The sequence below is a fragment of the Gekko japonicus genome, unplaced genomic scaffold (genome assembly GCF_001447785.1).
Source record: "Gekko japonicus isolate JY-2015 unplaced genomic scaffold, Gekko_japonicus_V1.1 scaffold1653, whole genome shotgun sequence".
Taxonomy (NCBI): domain Eukaryota; kingdom Metazoa; phylum Chordata; class Lepidosauria; order Squamata; family Gekkonidae; genus Gekko; species Gekko japonicus.
Genome location: NW_015159761.1, coordinates 382653 through 403265, shown reverse-complemented (window position 1 = coordinate 403265; position 20613 = coordinate 382653). Strand labels below are relative to the sequence as shown.

At 45.9% G+C, this 20613-nt stretch overlaps 1 protein-coding gene across 1 annotated transcript in view; it reads right to left on the bottom strand.

Moving 5' to 3' along the window:
• Positions 1 to 20613, bottom strand: part of MDGA1 (MAM domain containing glycosylphosphatidylinositol anchor 1) — a 174851-nt gene that overhangs the window by 756 nt on the left and 153482 nt on the right. Inside the window, exons 6-9 of the mRNA XM_015406106.1 lie at positions 18195 to 18241; positions 10040 to 10309; positions 9294 to 9623; positions 6351 to 6644 (exon numbers count right to left, since the gene is read on the bottom strand). Of these exons, the coding sequence (XP_015261592.1) occupies positions 6351 to 6644; positions 9294 to 9623; positions 10040 to 10309; positions 18195 to 18241 (941 nt within the window). The remainder of the gene's footprint in view (positions 1 to 6350; positions 6645 to 9293; positions 9624 to 10039; positions 10310 to 18194; positions 18242 to 20613) is intronic.

The window sequence follows — 20613 nt, the reverse complement described above, 5'->3', positions numbered from 1 at the left end:
GCCCCTAACGACCGGCTCGCGCTCTAGGCGAAGGCCTAGTTCGCCTAGCGGGCGAGCCGGCCATGGCTCCATCCTTTATATGACATCCTTTCAAATACTTGAAGATGGCTAGCATATCACCCCTCAATTGTCTCCTCTCCAGGCTAAACATACCCAGCTTCAACCTTGGTCTCTAGACTCCTCACCTTATTTTTTGCCCTCCTCTGGACATGTTCCAGATTTTCAACAACCTTCTTAAACTGGGGTGCCCAAAACTGAATACAGTAGTCCAAGTGAGGTCTAATTAGATCCAGAAACTATACTTTGGGAGGGCCTGTGGCTCAGTGGTAGAGCATCTGCTTGACATGCAGAAGGTCCCAGGTTCAATCCAGCATCTCCAGTTAAAAGGACCAGGAAGTAGGTGATCTGAAAGACCTCTGCTTGAGACTCTGGAGAGCCACTGCCAGTCTGAGTACACAGACTTTCTGACTTTCTGGTGATTTGCTCTAAAATCTTTCCAGGTATGGACATCAAGCTGACAGGTCAGTAGTTACCTGGATCCTCCTTTTTGAAGATGGGGACAACATTTGCCTGCCTCCAGTGACTCTGGGAATCCTGTTCTTCTATGAACGTGTCCTGGGGAAATCCCAGGGCAGCTGTGCAGATGTTTGCCAACCCACATAGCAAAAGATGTACAACTAATGCCTCCCCAGATAAGACAGTTAGCTAATCTGATTAAAATTACTTTATCCCCTTTTTAAAGTTCCAACAGATGTTTTGGTTGTGCCTCTTATTTTAGGTTTGGGGGGGGGACAGTAACTCTGGCTCAGTTTCCTCTTTCCGGTTTGCTTAAAAAATGAAGAAAGGGAGGCTCTGATCCAGAGACATGGGGGAGGTTATGACAGCCTACCTGCCCTCTACTTGTCCTCTCAGGAGAGATTGGTAAAGATTCAGGCTGGGGGATTTGTTGCTCGCCTTTAGACCCATGAAGTGACTCAGGGGTGTAGTTAAAGAGACTCAGAGGCCTAGGCTGCATCCAGATGGCAGCTTCATATATTGGTGGTTGCATGATGTAAAACTAAGCTGGCATTAAAGCCAACTATCCTGCCAAAAATAAGTAGGACACTGCCCTTGAACTAGCTGTCATTATTCCCATGGAACTTGGTTAGTGATTAGATTTGAGCCAAAACCTCTCAGGACATCTTTTGGCTTGAAAAAGAGATTCGTTTGGGAGGCAGGAGAGAAACCCTGCCCCACATACTTTTTTCCTTTTATCACTGCTTTTTTTGTGGTTCTAGCAACAGCAGCAGCCACATCACCTGCTATAGGTGCAAAGCTATAGATCTGTGTTTTGAAAGCTATGTATGATGTTGGCTATTTGTATTTTTAATGCTATTTTTTTTAATTTGCCTTTGGAAATGCTGGCTTCTGTTTTTAGTTAGTTGTTTACCTGTCATTTAAAAACCCATATTTTATATTGTTTGTTGTGGATTTATATTACAATTGAATACTGATACAACTTTTTAATCTGTTGTAACCTACCCACAGAGTCTCTGTGTTCAGATATATAGAGAGTTGCTAACCACAGCTTGGAAAGTACCTGGAGATTTGAGGGCAGAGTTTGAAGAGGGGAGGGAGCTCAGTAGCGGTGACATGCAAGAGAGTTCACCCTCCAGTCCTGCCGTTTCCTCCAGGAGAACTAATCCTGGTAGTCTGGAGCACAGTTGTAATTCCAGGAGACCTCCAGGCCCCTCATGGAGGCTAGCAGCCCTAGATATGTATCATAAATGAAATAATTACAGGGCCCTTTTCCTCCTTTACTCTTTTACATACAAGATACCAGAGAATGGGTAGGAAGCCAAATCAGAGTGAGGGTAATTCCTCTCAGAGTCTGGTAAATGATGGGTTAAAAACAGAGTGGAGGACACCCTGCAGCAGATTTGCAGAAGAATCCCCTGAAAAAATCACCCAAAGGAGGCTCTCACTTCATCTCTGGCCTAACTTTAGCACTCACATTGCTACTTGGACTAGCAAGGAGCAACTCAATAGTTCAGGCCCTGTGAGGGTTGTAGAACTGGAATGGGTGTGTGTGCGTTTGTGTGTGTGTGATGTGTGCATACTATGATATCATCGGGTGTCCTTTTTTAGTTTTTGTCAAGAAAAAAACCTTGGATCTGTTAATCTGAGTGATTCGTGAGTGAATCCTTCTTTCAGAAAGATTTGGCAGCATAGCGTTAAGTGCCACCACATCACACACATTATATAGACACCGACATCATTAATTATTGTATGGCATTGTGTGTAGAATAGCCAGGAGATCCTAAGATTGTCTGGCAGTCAGAAGTTCTAGTTCTTTTAGCATTATGCACCACTAGGTGGCAAGCTAGATTTGTTTTTAAGGCACAAGATGTTTCAGATGTGGTTTTGCCATTGTCTGCCTCTGTGCTATGACCCTGGTATTCCTTGGAGGTCACCCTGCCAAATACTAGCCAAGGCCAGCCCTGCTTGGCTTTCAAAATCTGACGGGATTGGGTTAAACTTTTAAGTGTGCACCTAAAAAACAATCTGTGAACTGGCTTTGGGTAAAGCCTTGACACTTCATTTTTAGCTCATTCCTGAAAATAACATGAAAGGTGTTTTGTTTTTCCTGTTTTCAAAAGATACAGATGACAAAGTTATCCAGAGTATCATCTCTAAGAGATTATTAGTTTGTTATCCTTCCCCTGCTTCGCCCATCACAGTGTAGCTGTACTGCTGGCAAAGTTAATTTCTGAACTAGTGCAATGCAATACAAAACTATGTACGGGTGGATGAAAAGGGGGGGGGGAGAAGAAGAAAGGAGAAAAGAGAGAAACAGGTTCTGACATCTAATCAGATCTGCCGTATTGATTTTTTTGTAACTTTAGCTTTGGAACAAATCAGCAAAGCAACCAAATTATCACCCAGAATTCACTTTCCCCAAAGAGAACCAGTTCAAAAGCAAGTCATAGGCGTGCACATATACAAACATATACCTAAACACACACTCATGATCAGTCTGGGTTCTCAGTTGGAAAGTACAAGCGAAGGAAAAAATTGCGCTCTCATCAGAGAGCCTTCAACAACCACACGATTCCCATTTCCAACAAGATTAGAATTCTAGAGCAAGTCACAAAGCTAATGAGCTTCTCGAGCTGGAGAGCGGCAGCTCAGTTAATGAGAGCACATGCGCGCGCACACCCTTCTACAGTGCCTGGCACCCTGCAGGAGCAAGAGAAGGAGAAACAAAGGGTCGCTGGTTTAGGAAGGAGGGTAACCCCGGGGGGGGGGCTGTTGCACTCCCCACACAATGAGGCTCACGTAAGGTATGGGAAAGATTTATAGACTGACTGTCCTAAAGGAAGAACTGTCCAGCCTCCTGGCTGAAACAGCGCAGGGGTGCTGTCTCAATACATCTTCAAAGCACCACTCAGACATCCCTGGAAAGGTTCCGAGAAACATTTCAACACGGGTGTGGTGAGCTGAAGTTTAGAGATGCATCAGAGATGTCACGTTGCATAACCCATCCACTTCTGATCAAGTCAGCTAACTTCACCACAAGGAATTTAGAAATGGTCCTCTGAATCATCCCTAACAGCTTTGTTTCTGTGGTTCCTGCAAATCATGGTTTAGAAATCAGAAGCCAGTTTGGGGCATGCACACTCCCTCCTCCTCCTTCCTGCCTTGCCTAGAACAACTTCTTTCCCTTCCATAACATTAAGCGTGGTTTATGTCACACATGCACCAATATAAATCACCCTAATGCCAAAATTCCCTCATAAGAATGTTCTACAAACCCATTTCAATTTCTAGTATACATCAGAGTTTGCATCCGTGTGCATGATGTAGGGCGGGGAAAGAGATGGGCGACCTGAAGGCTGTGTCCTATTTTGAAAGCCATGGCTTGCAGGAAAATAGTATTATATTTACCCAGGCTGGTGTTGCATTTGGTGCATATTTTCTCTGTTGATCCAGAAAATATTGTGGGGTAATGTGAAGGGGGGAGGGATATGCCACTTTGCATTCTATTACAGTAGAAGCCTAGCATTTGAAAATGGACCCCTAGTTATTTGCTTGGTAATATTACTGCTGTGGGTATTTAAACAGTAAAATTGAAGGCATCTGTTTTGTTACATCCAGGTTTTCAGATGAGGTTTCGGTCTTCCTGCAGTGGGAAAGGGGGAGGATTTGGAAAGAGCGTCTGGGTTGTAATAAGTGCAGCTACATGTGTTATAAGCACGCTGTTCGGTGACAGCCTAGGGATGGTGCCTGGTGGTGTAAATTAACATTCTCCCTCTTAATCCCACACCTGCCATCTTCATGTTCCCAATGCTACCTGCATTCCACAGGAAATTGGTCCTGAAATATTTTCCTGATGGGATGCTACCTTTGCAAAGAGAGTTATCGCCACACAACTTCGATTCACCACTCCCATTAATAACAAGCAATGACTTCATCCCAAACCTAGAGAGTAAAAGAGCCAAATTGCTTTCATCCTGTCTCAGATATTAAAAAAAAAAACCTGCCTGGACCAGCATTTGATCACCTGAAAGCAGAGCATTATTCACATGTTATCAAAAAAGCTGTGACACTGTGAGCGCGCGGGAAGGATCCATCCTTAAAAGGCATACAGAGATGCATGTGCGTGTGCGTGCACACACGCACAGACTGCTCTGCTGTTCTCTAGAGTTGTGACTGATCCAAGTCAGATGTAAGCTGGGTCTGGATCAACCATAACACATCATAGTTGGATTCACATTGCCTTCTGGCTGACCCAAAAATAACTTGTGTCAGTCAAGGTCATAAGGAATTGCATGTTTATGGAACACAGAGTAAATAGCTTCTCTCAATGATGGGCAGATGGGCCATAAACTGGATATGACCAGAGCCTTCCAGAATTGCTATGGGCCATACACTAGGATGCCACTTGGATTCTCTTTCTAGGGGAACATATGAATGATATGCTTTGCTGCCTCTACAGTAAGCCAGACACTAAAACTAAGTCTTAAGTACACTAATTTAACTGCAAAACAGTTCTGAGATTTAAACATCCATGTTTTTATAGAAGTAAACAGAAGAAATGCTTTATCGTGTTCACAGAAATAAGAGGATGAGGTGAGCAGGGGTGAGAAAGGTCCAATAACCAGAGATAGCCCAACTGCATAATAGGCCCTGTGCTTCCTCTATCTGATGCAGAAACTTCACCTGGCTAGCGAAGCCCTTTCATGGGTATGTGAAAGTTCTGAAAGCAAAACAAAAGGGCAAGTCCATGTCAATAAGTAACACACACACACACCAGTTGAAGGGGTGATTCTGGTCCTTATTCATCAGGTTTTGAATTGGTCTGGTTCCCAGTGTTAGAATCTGCATCTGATAATGTTATGTTGACTTCCTGCTTAATTTAAGAATATATTTTAAATGTTTGGTTTCTTGTACTGACCTGTTGTTAACCCTTTTTTTAATATAGTTCCGTTGCTGATACTTCAGAGTATGTAAATTTTCTAATGTTGTTTTGTTGTAAACCCAATGATAATTGTAATGTATATATTCTTACTTAAAAATAAAAGGGGGGGGAGTTGAAGGGGTAACTTCCATTGCAGATAAGAACAAATGTTACTAGTCCTCAAAGCCAAGACTTTGTCCAAATAAATTTAAGTGAACCATTTGTGTTAGTCAGTTATGGCCTGAACAAACAAAGAAAGGATTGTCTTGCCATTTATAAAGGCTTCCCTGTCTACTGGAGTTGGGGGTGGGTTCTGCAGGCCAGTCAGTGGTACAGCATCTGCTCTGCATGAAAAGTCCCAAGTTCAATTCCCAGTATCTACATATAAGAAGATCATATAGAAGATGGCATGAAAGTGCTGCACCTGAGACCCTGGAGAGCTGCTGCAAATAAGAGAAGCCAGTACTGACCCTGACAGACCAAGTCTGACTCAGTATGAAGCCGCTTCATGTGTTCATATGTTAGACAATTCTTACTTGCTACAAGTAACTGGTGCAGCTGCAATCAGCAATCAGCAAGAAGGTAAATGACAGAGAGGGGTGAGGAAGTTTCCTTCAGTAGTAGCCAAGTTAGTTAGTTCAGTCCTTAGTGATAGGAAGGATAGTGCTTTATGATTCACTATGGCTTGGAATACAGCAATACATGTGCGGTTCCTAGTTGCAGAGCCTCTGTAGTATTCATGTCTTGCACATGATTATGAACTGTGTCAACACAAGCCCTCAAGGAGAAACAAGAGAGCAACTCAGTTCAGTGAGGACGTCATTCCTAGCAATACACACACAAGTCTCCAAACCCGCTGTTGCTGAATTCTGCGGCCACAAACACAATGGAAATCTACGGTTATACTCACACTGTACATTGAGCTGAACCAGGGCTTCTCGGGGTCTAATGTTGAAGCCGTTGTATCTGGCTGTCTGGCATTTGTAAGTTCCAGTCATTTCTCGAGTCACACTCTCCAAATTCAGTTTCCCATCACTGGTCTCCATTGTCATTGCACCTGAAGGCATGGGAACTTCCTTATCTACTCGGGACCAGATAATGGGAGGCTTGGGCTTTCCTCGGACTTCGCACGGCAACTCTGCCCTGGAGCCTTCGCGCACAGTAATGGTGGACTGGCCCTTGGGCACCATGATGGTTGGAGGCACTAAAAGGAGAAGAGGAGACGAGAGGACCATTCTTGGGCTGCACTCTTACCTTGAAAGAGCAGCCTTGGAGAGATGGTTGGCAAAGTGCACCGCAATAGGGGAAGGCAGTCCTGGAGATGGAAGCTGTACAGTCAGGATTGGGTATATTTTGTGCTAAAAAAAATCAAAACTCTCTTCAAGGGTCAAGAAATTATGAGACAAAAGAAGGTGAATTCTGTGATCAGAATAAATTATGCATGTAAAGCAAATGTACAGGACATTGCCTTGTTTTGTAGAATTTATTCAATTTCAGCAAGTTGTGTGTGTGTGTGGGGGGGAGTTTTCTCATTCAACCAGGGCAAGTCCTACTCAGCCTCCCTATAGTTTCTGAGTTTTTTTCTAAGCACTGTCCATCAGTTTACAAGTGTGCTTTGGAAGCCATAAAGGGTAGAAGCGTTCTTATTTTAAGAATGAAAGTGGATCCAGTAGCAAAATGTACCCTGGTGCCACACTATTTTGCCTTCAAGTAAATTAGAATGACTATTTCAAAGCCATAAAATTGTGACAGGCTACACCCATTAACCAACACCCCTTGTCCTCCTGGGTGATGCTTTTCATGATTTTCAGTAGGCATAAAAGCAAATATTAACCAGATTGCTCCTGGCCCATGCAGATTGACATTACTGAGAGTGGAAACATTGGATCCACAGATTCCCCTGGATGTAGGTGCACTGAAAATGAGCTTGCTTTTGTTCACTGAGTTAAGAAGAGCCCTGCTGTTTCAGACCAATGGTCCATCTAGTCCAGGACTGTATCTCCTATAGTTGCCAGTCAGACACTCCAGAAGGCCGATGGCCAAGATATTAAGGATGAAGCCTTCCCTCTGCAGTCATTCCCTTTCAACTGGCATTCAGAAGTATACCACCTCTGAACAGGGAGGTTCCATATAGCCCTCATGATGGGATGTGACAGGATGGCTCCTGCTCTTCTACGTGTTCTTTGGAGAAAGTTGTCACTCTTTGCATACTTTCCCCAAAAGGGATGCTCTGACATACAGAAGGGTTCCTTGTTATTCTTCTGTGTGTATGTGTGTGTTAAATGCTGTCACGTCGCTTCCGACATATGGCAACCATATGAATTAATGACCAGGTTATGGTTCTGACCTAATTTTGACCTTTCCTGCCCAATCATGGCTCACACTATCCCATGCATGTAAGGGGAGCGAGGGAGAATGTGATGATTAAACGCATAAAAGAATACATTGCTTCCTTAAGAGGGATATTTAGGCTGGTCCTAGCTGCTGGCATCTCTGCTGGCTACTACCTCACTAGGCAATGAGGAGATGAATTTTCAATTTACAGGTCTCCTGTGGGCTGTGGAATCTCATCAGATCCTCCCCTCCATGGTGTGAAGACAGAGCTGCACCCTCACTGCTCAGCACTGCCAGCAGACGCTTACCTGGCAAGAGACAATTTTCTCCATGGGAAGAATGTGTAAATTGCATTGGAGGATTTTTTAATTAAAGCCATCTCTCCAGCACCTCCCACTGTGCACAGTCATCTTGAAGAGCTGCTGTCTTGCTTGCTGGATGGGAGCAGAGAGCCCAGGAAAGCAAAGCTATTTCCATCTTGCTAGCTTTGCCCCACGGCCCAGCCCACTGACCGTCCGGGGGAAGACCCACAGTTCAAACTCCAGATGGTTCTTAGAAGCACTTAAGGAAGAGTTTAAGGTGGTGTTCAGCCAACTGTCTGCCTCTGAATTTCTCTGTGGGAATGGCGACCAAAGGACTGCCTTCACTTGGAAATCCTGTTTTAGGAGTCCAGCCAATGATGAATGAACTATTAAAAACTGGACTATTATGGCCCTCATGCTACTGGTATTCAGAACAACTTTGGACACTACATCAGACCACCTTACAGCAATGGCCATCTGCACTTAACTGCAGTTTATGTATATAATTTGTTATATGAAATTTTATAATATTGCACTTATGTATCTGCGTTTTATTGTATTTTAACCTGTTGTACGCTGCCCTGAGCCTGCCTGTGCAGGCAAAGCAGGATATAAATCGAAAGTCATAAATAAATAAATAAATAAATAAATAGGCCAGCCTCTGTTATGGTCACAAAATCAGCAAAACTGGGCAACCCACAGACAAGGCAGGGGTTTCTAAAAATATATGCCATTGCAAATTAACCAAAAGATCTGTTCCTCTGCCCCCCAAATACCAACCTGATGAGACCTAGAATGCTGGGAACAGTAAAGAGTCAGTTAAGCCAAAAGGGAGGGATAATTAATTTGCTCAAGCCCCTGAAAGCTTATAGAATCAAGGAGCAGTGCTTGAGAGAGAGAGAGAGAGAGAGAGAGAGAGAGAGAGAGAGAGAGAGCGAGAGTGTGTGTGTGTGTGTGTTGGGAGCAGAAGGAAATTTCCAGTGTGTCTGTCCCCTCCCTTCCATTATTCCTTTCAGGCCCCAGTTTATAATGCACATGTGAGACTAGATATAAATGTTAATATATTATTCCAGCTAATGTACCAATCTGATCAATAAAGAGATTTATTACTTAGACTGCATTTCTGAAATTCCTTCCAAAAAACTGGCTGAGAGGGATGCATTTGTTTTGCTTACGTGTTGCCTCATTGTTCAAGAAGTCTTGAAGGGGAGGCTCACCTGTTTCTGAAGAAATGTTCACCTCTACACTGAGGTCAGGGATGGGTGCCCCTTGGAAGGAGGCTACGCACAGGTATGTGCCATAGTCAGTGAAGCGGAGGTCAATTATCTCCAGACTACTGGTCACCGGCAGGAGTTCAGGGTCATTCCGGATGATCACGAGTCGGTCTGAGAGCTTGACCAACTTCCCATTCTTGTACCAGAAGTAGAAAACCTTTTCTTGTGGGACAGCATCCACATGACATGAGAGCTTCAGGTCCTGACCTAACTGGATGGTCTCGCTCTCTTTGATCACGTCAGGAGTGATTTGGAATGTCGCGTTCCTCATGGCTGGAAGAGATAGACATGCCAAGCCAGTTAATGCAAACACATAAAGTAATGATGCTTTGTATCCTCTAGCAAAAAGGAGCATTGTGAAAGCAAGCTGCCTTGACATGGATGAATGTCAGGAGATAGGATAAGAACAACAAAGGGAGAAGAGATGCAGCAATGACTTAAGGAACCCGGTCAAAGCTATGTGTTGGCTATCCAGCCTGGAATGGCATGTGTGCATTTTGGGGAAGAAGACTGAGGGTCAGGTACAAGGGAATAAGCAGTGGTAAGCAAGAAGTAAAACGGCAAGTGTGGGCAACAGCACCTCTCCCCCCATGCTATTAGTATTATACTTATTCCAAACTTAAAATAAACAATAAAAGTACACTGGGAATCCAGACTTTATCCCCAAGTGGGTCCACTCAAAGACGTACATCGCACCAGCACGTTCACCATCTTCTTGGCTGGATTCCCCACATTGTTGATAGCTGTGCAGTTGTAGTACCCTGAATCTTCCACACGGATGCCCCAGATGGTGAGTTTGCCCTTTTGAACAATGCTGTTGTGAGGCATGGGGCTGGGTGAATGGGACCAAATCACCTGGGGCAGTGGGTCCCCACCAGTCAGTGAGCACTGTATGGTGACATTGTCCCCAGGATTCACCACTAAGGTCTCATTCACAGACAACTTTAGGGCTGGTGGAGCTAGACAAGAGAAGAAGAAGAAAAGGATAAAGATCAGTTACTGAGATGAACAGTTTAGTTTCGGTTGGGTATCCATGTTGGTTGGAAGCAGCAGAGCAAAGTTTGGGTTCTCTACATGGGGCAAATAGGTCAAATCCTATGCCAAGAATCACAAGACTGAGAAACCTGTAGGAGCAAACTTCAACCCTCCGGGACATTCAACGGATGACCTCAAAGTAGCGGTTTTATTGCAAAGGAACTTCAGGAACAGATTAGAATGGGAAATTGCTGAGTTGCAACTTGCAAGTTATTACAACACTCAGAACAATGGAATCCCTAGGACTTAACAGGGATATTTGTTTCTTACCTCACTACATATGCTAACCTCATTCAGCCATAACATCTGTATTCTCACCAATCCCCCAGAAGAGACATACATCCTCGTTATTTTATTTCTTATTTGGAATAATAGATTAGAACAGAAGATTGTAATGTAATGTAATAAATAGTAGAATATAATGTAATTTGGAATGGTAGATTGGAATGTAATTCTCTGGTCTGGGGACAGGGGAGATAACACTACACAGCCAATCGCCCCACTTCAAAGAAGAAGATGCTGTAAGGTCACCTCCATGCTTGAGAGGAGATGGATGGGGCATAGTGGCAGGGTCTCAGTTAATTACTCTCAGAATTCCACAATTAAGGATACATCTATCTCCAAGTTTGACATATTTATTTCCTTCCCTATCTCCCCCCCCCCCAGGAATTTAACCCAAACAAATGGTAACTATATAAACTAAGCTTGTTATTCCTGTTTGGTCCTTGAATCTGTTAAACATCTTCATTATGCGGTATGCTAATTTACTGCTCACCCCCCCTCTACCTATACGTATGGACTGGTAATTTCCATTTCATTGTACCTGAAGAAGCGTACATGCACATGAATGCTTACTCTTTGAATAAAACTTTGTTGGTCTTAAAGGTGCCACTGGACTCAAACTTAGGTCAGTTTAGTGTTCTATATGTAAATAAGAATATTTGTTTTGCTTTAGAATTTAAAGCAAATGGTTAGAATATGGTTATGGCAGTTTGCTACTGAGAGCACAGTTCACTTGTGGATTAAAATTAGAGGTACATTTCACTGTTACATTTAAAAGTGTGCACGTATATTTTCTCAGTGAGCTTCTAGAATAATAGCCCACTATATGTTGTTTCGTGGAATTAAAGCTTCCCTTTTTCCTAGTTAGAGATGGGACTGTGCTTTTCGGTAATGGTCATGCTTTGGGAATTGCCCCAGGTAAGGGCATGTTGGACCTGGCAGCTGACCCCTGATTTACCACTGGATGTTCTTCTCTGGAGATGCTTCCAGACTCAGGACCAGACCCTCCACTGTCACCGTGGGAGATGCAGTTCCCAGTGGCCCCACCCCCACCAACAGAAAGCTTGGCAGCTTCCCGGGTCATAACACAGGGTCCTTATCTGGCACTACAACTCCAGATACTGGTGGAAGAGCCAGCTGGGGCCCAACACTGGAGCAGCCCAAAGACTGCAGCCTCCACTGCCTCAGAAGAAGCCAGGGTGGGGCCAAAGCAGCCTGCACAAAGGCAAGTAAGCCCAACAGCAGCCCAGGCCCAGAGGCTGGGAGGGCCAGGTAAAAGCAGAGGCAGGGACTGAGTGCTGGCAGCCTATCCTACCCAAACCCTGAGAAAACCAATAGAGCAAGAGGGAGAGCACCTGGGGGGGGGGGAGGATCTATTCAGAAACCCAGTAGGAGGTACAGTGGAGGAGCACATCAGTGCCCTCTCTCAGAGAAAGGCCAGGGAAAGGGTGGGGCTATTTGGACCTTTGAAGGGCAGGTTCCTGGCAAAGGCCAAGGAGGAGAGGAGGACATAGTTCAGATGCAGCAAGATACAATGCCATGGAGTCCACCCTCCAAAGCAGCCATTTTCTCCAGGGGAAGTGATTTCTGTAGTCTGGAGATCAGTTGTGATGCCAGGAGATGTCCAGACCTCACCTGAAGGCTGGCAATCCCATTAGCCGTCGTTCTTGCCAGTTCTCCTGGGCTTCAGGCAAGCTACGTGTCCCATACTAACCCACCTGTCTGGAACTGCCAGCATCAGCTCCTCTAGCAAACAAAATGCTTCATGTGCACAGAAAATAGCCTTCATAGTGGGGTTGCCAACTCCTCCGATGGGGGTGGGTTTTTTTTCCTGATTTTGGGGGCCCCAATGACCCCCACCCCCGAACAGCCTGATCACACCCAACATGCCTGGTGTAATGACGTTACCCAGAGATGACATCATCACGCCAGGCACATCACGCGGGGGATGCTCTAGCATTAGGCTCAAAACTCTACGGTAGAGTTTTTAGTTGAATGCTAGAGTGTCCCCTGAAGACCCCGGGAACAAGCCAGGAGCCCCCCACTGATAGACTGGTAAGTCCTGGCAACCCTACTTCATAATGACATTTTAGGAACTTCCCCATGTCTCTATGATTTTTACCACAGAGATTGGGGGAAATTCCTAGACAAGCATCACCTGGAAATGACATCATCTATTTCCCAAACTCCACCTTCACCAGCCACTCAAAATTCCTCAGCATTTGCTGATAAAGTGCTGGCAACCCTACTTGCTCTCGACCTCTCTAATCTGTTACACATTTGGGAGACAGGGTGGGGGAGAAGGGGGAGAAAATGATCTGCTACTTTTTGTGGCTACAGGATAATCTGTTAACTTTCCCCAGCCAGCAGAGGTGGCAGCGGCTGCAGTTAGGTGGGCATGCTTCTGACAAGCGGCCCACCTGAATCATGATGGTGGGGGGGAGACCAGCTTTAGGTTCACTGGTATACACATCTGTTATTTTGCTTGTGTAGTTGGGTTGAAGCCACTGTGAACCCTCTCTTCATACTAAGTCTCTCTTCACTAGATGGAGTGTCCTCCTGATAAGCAGAATCTTCTCTCTATGACTAGTTTTAGCAAGGGGTTCTGGCATTGCCTCTGCTTTTCTCCTCTTCTGCAGGTGAAGAAGAGGTAGACAATAGCAGCTGACTGCTACTGAAAGAGCAATATAAATGTGTAGTGTTGCAGTGCTGAAGATACTGCTACCATTGTTTGATAATGGAGATGCAAACACACCCGACCTTTCGTATATAATAGTGACCAAAATTGATGGGAAAGTTGCATCGGTAGTTTATATTCGTCTCTTGGATGTTTTTCTGTCCTTCAGGACAGTGTACATGGTTCTCCCTTCTCTGTCTTACTTTCACAACTGCTCTGCAGGGTAGGTTAGGCTGAGAGAGAGAGCGACCGGCCAAGGTTACCCAGTGAACAATGCCTGAGTAGGGATTTGAACCTGGGTTCTCAGGTCCTAGTCAGACACTCTAATCACACTGGAATCTCCTCTGATCACACCAGTTAGTCTGTTCATAATCACCATGATGAGAATGGTCCTCTGGAACACTGCTGAAACATGGATGTAGCCCCAAATTCCCACACACGACTTCATTTCCCAAAGCAGGCTCATGGTGTCAAAAAGTTGTTTCCTTGCAGGATTACTTCCCATTACTCCATCCTCCAGCAAGGAAAGATTAGAACTTCACAGTGTGTCCTTTCCACCCCCACCAGCAATTGGTGCGAACCATTCAGGCCCATTTCCTTGCTCTGTGTACATATCAATTGCCCAGATTGAGCCACGAATCCTTGAGTTTCCCTCTTGAAGCAAGGAGTCCTCATTATGAATGGGCAGCTCCCCCACTTTAAAATGCTTAACCTCAACCCTTCTGATTAATTCCTCCTCTCCCACATCCCCAGAGGCGGCTCCAAAAGACTCTTCTCTGTTTAATCTCTCAAAGGTCCTTTAAAGCCCCTTGTCAGCCCCACCAGAGGCTCCGAACAAAGCTCAGAGAGCAGCCATGGCACAAAGGCTGAGCGCACGTTTTAAGTAACAGCCGTAATAATGCAAAATAAGGTGTTGTTACATATTCATAAAGCTTGATTTAATGGCATCGTTATTTCTGCCTTCTCCTCTCCTTGGACCCCTGTTAATGAGCTGTGCTGGTTTTGCCTTGAATCTCTAAGTTACAGCTCAAGCAAACACAACTGGGAGGATTGCTCTCTCCTTCCAGGAGAAGTGCAAAGTTTTAGCAGTATGCATATTTCACAGTTGTGCCGGAGTTTTTGGAACACGAAGCGTGTCTAACTCAATATGGCTCTTCCAACAATGAGCTCTCTCCATGTACTGGCCCGCAATGATTTGTTCGTTTAAGAGATTTATACCCTGCTTCTTCTCCCTCAATAGGCCCCCATCGTGGCTTGCAGCATTGTGCTCCCTTCCTCCATTGTATACTCATAACAACAGTCCTATAAGACAGATCAGGCTGAGAGAAAGAGACTGGCCAAGATTACCCAGCAAGCTTGGGTTTCCTGGATCCTAGTCGGACGCTCTTAACCACTACCCCACATTGTTGCTCAGCTGTACGGCACTTGTTCCAGTTCTTTCCAATGACTCAGTAGGCAGGTGAGCCGAGTCCTTCTTGTCCTCAAGGCACACAGTTGGCAGCCTCCAGGTGGGGCCTGGAATTAGAATTCACCTGGAACCATAAGCAGGGCTTCCTGCCATCCTGTGAGGTAGGTGAGGCTGAGGGAGAATGGCTGTTCCAAGGTCATCCACCAAGCTTCCATGGCAGAATGGGGATTTGAACCTGGGTCTTTCCATCTGCAGACTAACATTATAATACACCTGGGCCAAGGGGGATGCTTCTGCTTGTCACTGACTTCCTGGTTCCCTGCTCTCACACCTTCATTAAAATAACTCTTTCTCACATTTGGGCAACAGGGCCGGACCAATACGAAACAAAATGCTGCAATATGGAAGCCATCAGCTCAGAATGTATTTCCCCCCCTTGACTTATGAGGGCTCGCTCTGAAATAAAGTCTATGAAGCCCTGGTTTAGACAAGAATTCAAAACTATTCTTTTTATTTTATGTCAGCTTCTCAGCCTTAATAGCTAAAATCCTGCTGAGCAACAACATTTTATTTTATTTTGCTCAGTAATGTCAGAAAATGTGACCTGATGGGGCTGGAGCTACCTTGGGGCAGCTTGTTTATAGGTATGACTGGGAGGAAAGGAACCTGTAAAAGTGCCACCTGCATCTTGTAAAAGTGCCAGCGGCACCTCTCTAGGCAACTGAGCTGTGGCTACATAGGCAGCAGGAGAGCCAAGCGCAGCTTTGGGGGGCCCTCACTCCCACTCCCATCCCCCCCACCTTTGCCAGAGGATGGCAGCTAGCAATATGCAGCCATTGTTATGCAGGAGATGAATCTCATTTATTTGTAACCTGTGGCGATTCCTTTTGTTCTCGGCTCAGAAAACTTGCTGGCGAAGTCAGGCTGTGGAAGGGTTTGTACGTGTGTGTGTGTGTGTGTGTGTGTATGGGGGGGTGCCAATAAAAACAAAGAGTCGCTTTCAATTCCCTTTGATGTCCAATTTGCTGCAGTAAAACTGCAGGAGAATTTGCTAGCTGCGCTGCTTAACTTCTCGGAAAGCAAGGGAGAAAATAGCACGCCTGGTGCTGTGCTGTACACAGTCTGCTGTATCGGCAACAACCCTGTGGCTGACCTTCTGCACCTCATAATTATACAGTCATTAATAATAGAAGCCTAAGAAACACAGGATGCATATACAGAAAGGACTTAACAGCGGTCAGTTACCCCCTTCAATGGATACTTGGTTGCATTCACAAGCAAGGTAGTTAGAAAGTGGGGAAAGCTGATCTGGTTTCTCAACGAAAAGGTTATGGTGGGGAGGGGGTTGACATGATTTTGATGGTGTTAGTGGCTATAAGCAGAAAATGAGGGAATGACAGTTCTTCTGGATAGATTTAAGTGAGCTAAGGAGGTGCCAGTTGGAGCGCACACCCTCTTAGCATTGGAAAGGATCCTGGACTGCCATCCAGCACCATATCCCAAAGCAGCATATCCTATGCTTACAACATTTGGAGGTGTTCTTATACTGAGTCAGGTCACTGGTCTCTGCCTATCATCTACACTGAGCGGCAGCAGCTCCCCAGCACAGGAGAATGTAGAATATCACCGTCTGTACCTCTGCATTTCATGGACCCCATTTCCTCTTGGGTGTGCGCGCGGTCAGCTCACTGAGATATTCAGTTCGTGCATCTGATGAAGAAGACTCTAGCCCACAAAAGTATATTATGCCCCAATAAATCTGTTAGTCTTGAAGGTGCCACAAGACTCTTTTTTTATTATGTGTTATATAAATAATCCCTACAACAATGCTGTAAAGGTATGTCAACGTTATTTGCCCTATTAAAATGGAGGGGTGTCAGGTAAATGAGATGGAGGTCACAGCTTCCGTCGCACCTTTCAAAGGAAAATGTCAAGCATGTGCAGCCTCAATCAGTCTGGGGCCGTTTGAAAAGAGGAGAGAGGGTTTAATCACCCCTATACAGATTTACCTACTAGGATCTCCCACTGGGGCAGTCTGTCCATTAAGCAGACTGAGGTGATCGATAGGCCCTCTGGCCCCAGTGGGCTGCCTGCTCCTTCCCTCAGCTACAGGGGAGGTCCTGCTTCCTCCTTCCCTCTCCTGGCTCCCTGCAGTGTCGGGAGGGGGCAGGGAGGGCATGCGGTAGCCTCCCACCTCCCCACAGTGTGGTGCTGGGTGAGGAGGCTGGGCAAACTCCCACTTTCCCACAGTATGCAGAGGAAAAGTGAGGACAGCAGGCAGTGGCTTCCCTCCAGTGCGGGGGATAGGGTTCCCAACTTTGGTCCTGGGGGGGGATTGGGGGGTGGACCCTGGGGGGTGGAGAGAGGTGAGACCTCAGCAGGTATAATGCCATAGAGTTCACTCACCAAAGCAGCCATATTCTCCAGGGGGACCGATCTCTGTAGTCTGGAGATCAGACGTAATTCCAGGAGAACTCCAGGTTCTTCCTGGAGGTTGGCAGGCCTCCCAGGGGTGGCTTCCCCACCCTAGCTGAGATGCTTAAATCCTCAAGACAGTCGGGCAACCTGTCCAAATAGCCCTTGATGGGGAAAAATTAGGCACCTATTTTTTTCTTCCAACGGTAATAGGAGTGTAGTGCTAGTGCGTGTGTTGGGGGGGTGTCTGACAGTACCCAGTTTAACTCAGGCAATGCACCCCTGAAATACATTTTTAAAATACACTAGGAAGATCTGATTATAGATCTCCAAGTCCCACCATCAAGTGCACAACTCAGCTATTCTTTTAACTCTAAAGACTTGCACTCTAAACCCTCCTCCCCAGTTCCTACAGCTGTTTTCTAAATCCTTTCCAATGTGTTAACATTCTTCTTGGCAAGCTCTCAAAATTGCACCTGGCGCATGCAATCGTACTATTGCTCACTAGAGAGGCAATGCTCCTTCCTATGTCCCAGATCAGACGCTTTTTAAAAATGCCCTTCCATTTGCCTTTTTCAACTCTCATACTACACCACCACCTTGTTAACTTGTGTTCTGTTTGTTATCTCCAAAAGTCTTCTAACTTATGCTGCTACCAAGCCATTTATTCCCCAAAGGACATAGCTCATGGGCAGAGCGCATGCACTGCATCTATAAAGCCAGGGCTTCAATCCTGCCTATCCTAAGGACAATTTCCTTTTGAATGGGGAGAAATTCAGTGAGGTCCTAATGGGTTCAGCATTAGCTTGAGGAAAAACAGTATATTTTGTGAGCTCTGGTTGTTATTCCTTTCTTTTTTAGACTTCACAAGATTCCAGTGATCATGTGACCAAAAAGGCAGCCTTTTTCCCCCTTTGCAAGTAAAAAGAATTTGTACCCGGGGCTTGGTTACCTAGTACATAGGCCCATGAGTACAGTTTAGAACACTAATCATTTAGTACCAAAAATGCACCTCAGGAATACTCACATGTAGTGTGAAACACAGGGAAGGTACTGTTTTCCCCCTTTCCCTGTCTTCCTGTCAGTCATTAAATGAATGATGTGAAGAACTGGAAAAAGACCTTTCTTTGACTGACTCAAACCAGACATAGGCCCCGGTCACACGGGCCGGATAACGCGGGGGGGGGGGAGGCGGGGCTTTTTGCACCACCGCAATTAGAGCTGCCATAATGCGATCCCACGCATCGGCGGCATGCCACGGTTCCTTCCCTCCACACCTGCTCATCAATGAGGGGCCGGAGGGAAAAGCCGCGGCCGGTGCGATCACACCGAGGGACTCCAGAGGCAGCCTGTGGCAAACAGGTTGCTAGTACCTTCGAGCAGGTCGTTTTTAATCGTACATTTTCAGCGGTACGCCACGGGTGTGCTCCACCTCCCAGATGTTGAGGTGTGATTGCGCCTGGATAATCCGCCATGCAATCGTCGCTCTCCCATGGCAAATCCTCCGTACAAACAGGGCCATAGTTGTTTAAACCCATTTAGACCAAACTAGAGGCTGGAACAAACAACAGCCACATGTATTCACTGAATGGGACTGTGTATGAGAATGCTGATCCCCCTCCCACCTATGTGTCAGCAAGGGCGACCATGTGGAGGAAGTGGCCACACAAACTCTCCCTCCCCATGATCAGCAACACTCAGAAAGTAGGAAGGGCTGTACCCACAGCAAAGTCATACCCTGCCGTCGACCAGGTGACCGTGTGGAGGCAGGTGGTGGGGCCATCATACTTGCACCTGATCTCCTTCCTTGAATGTTCAGTGAACATGTGGGGCTGTCATCTGTACCAGGCTCCAGTCTGGCACAATCATGTATCAGGTGGTGGTGGTGTGTGTGAGTGGGTAAGGTTAGATTTTACAATAAAAAGGAGTGCCTTGGGGCACAAAACCCTCCCCTTACAACCTGGTCCGGGTGGCCTTTCCGCTGCCAGCCATCTGGCCGGCGGGGGGGACGACCCACCTGCAAATGGCCCCCAACGTGACATAATGATATCACCTGGAAGTGACGTCATCATGTTGCTGACACTGGGGGCAACACTCTAGTTTTTGGGCAAAACTCTATGGTAAAATTGGGCTCAAATGGACCCAGGAGCCCCCCACTAGAAGCCAGGTAGGACCTGACAACCCTATTGCAACTTCTCTCCCAAGGTCTTCTCCCAGCCAGGTACATTTCTGGTACTGAAGCCCAACTGAGGGGAAAGTAGTCTTAGGAGACCCTCCAGCAGGAAAGTTCTCTGGAAACTAGGGCAGGATCTAGCAGCCTCCTCACTCCAGTATGCCCCTTTTGTTCTTAAGGTTGGATGCTTCCACCTCTCTGGAAGGAGCTGTACCTCTGTAGCAGAGCATGTGTTTTATCTATGACATTCCTTGCTTCAATCCCTGGCATCTTGAGTTAAAGGAATTCATCCAGTGGTCTCAGCCCGAGATCCTGGAGCTCTGCTGACAATTGGAGTAGACAACACTGAGCTAGACAAAGCAATGGCCTGACTTTGGAACCCGTTTCTTGGATCCTCATCTCTCATTATACTTGTGGCAGGTGCTTCTGCTAGCAGAAGAGGGGGTGGATGATTGTTACTGATTCCCCCGCCCCCATGACAGTCCTCCACCTCAATCCCCAAAATGTTCTTGGGGTTCCACTGATGCACAGGGGCACAATTTTGGGGGGCATAAAAGGCTGCAGAGGGAGACAGGAAAGTTGGTGTTTAGGCAGCACAGCTCTGTTTGTGCTGCATAGGATCCCAGCACGTATGGTGCAATGGTTAGAGTTTTGGGTTAGACCTGAAGAATGCAGGATTTAAATCCCCACTCTGCCATGAAGTTCACTGGTTGCCTTGATCCGGTCACTCCCTGAGCCTGATAGCTTTGTTTTGAGGATAAAATAGAAGAGAACCATGGACCCCTTGGAGGATAGACAGGCTCAAAATAGAATATCTACATCTATCTATAAGGCAGATTCATCCATTCATATGTATTGTAGGTGACTGAAACAGAGCCTGGTTTAAACAATCAGACCTGCCACTGTCACATATAGTGACACTCTGGAGGCATGCTGACAGAAGAAAAAGGTCTGACTCAGTATAAGGCAGCACAGATTTTAAACTCAGTTTACGCAAGGGCACTCCCAACATAACATTTTGAGCTCAAAATTCACTTTTTGTGGCAATCCTCTGATGTGATGCTGGAATTAGTCATTTACTAGTTGCTTCCTTTTATAGGGGTATCAATAAACAGGTCTCACTAAGGGTCCATGGCTGTGCACATACCTCCCTCTTGCCCAAAAATCCCCATACAGAATTCTTAATAGGGCCTTCCTTGCTGATCATAGTGGGTGGCAACCACATGGTGAGAGGCATTTCCTAATGACATTACCTATTGGAATTCCCTGACTT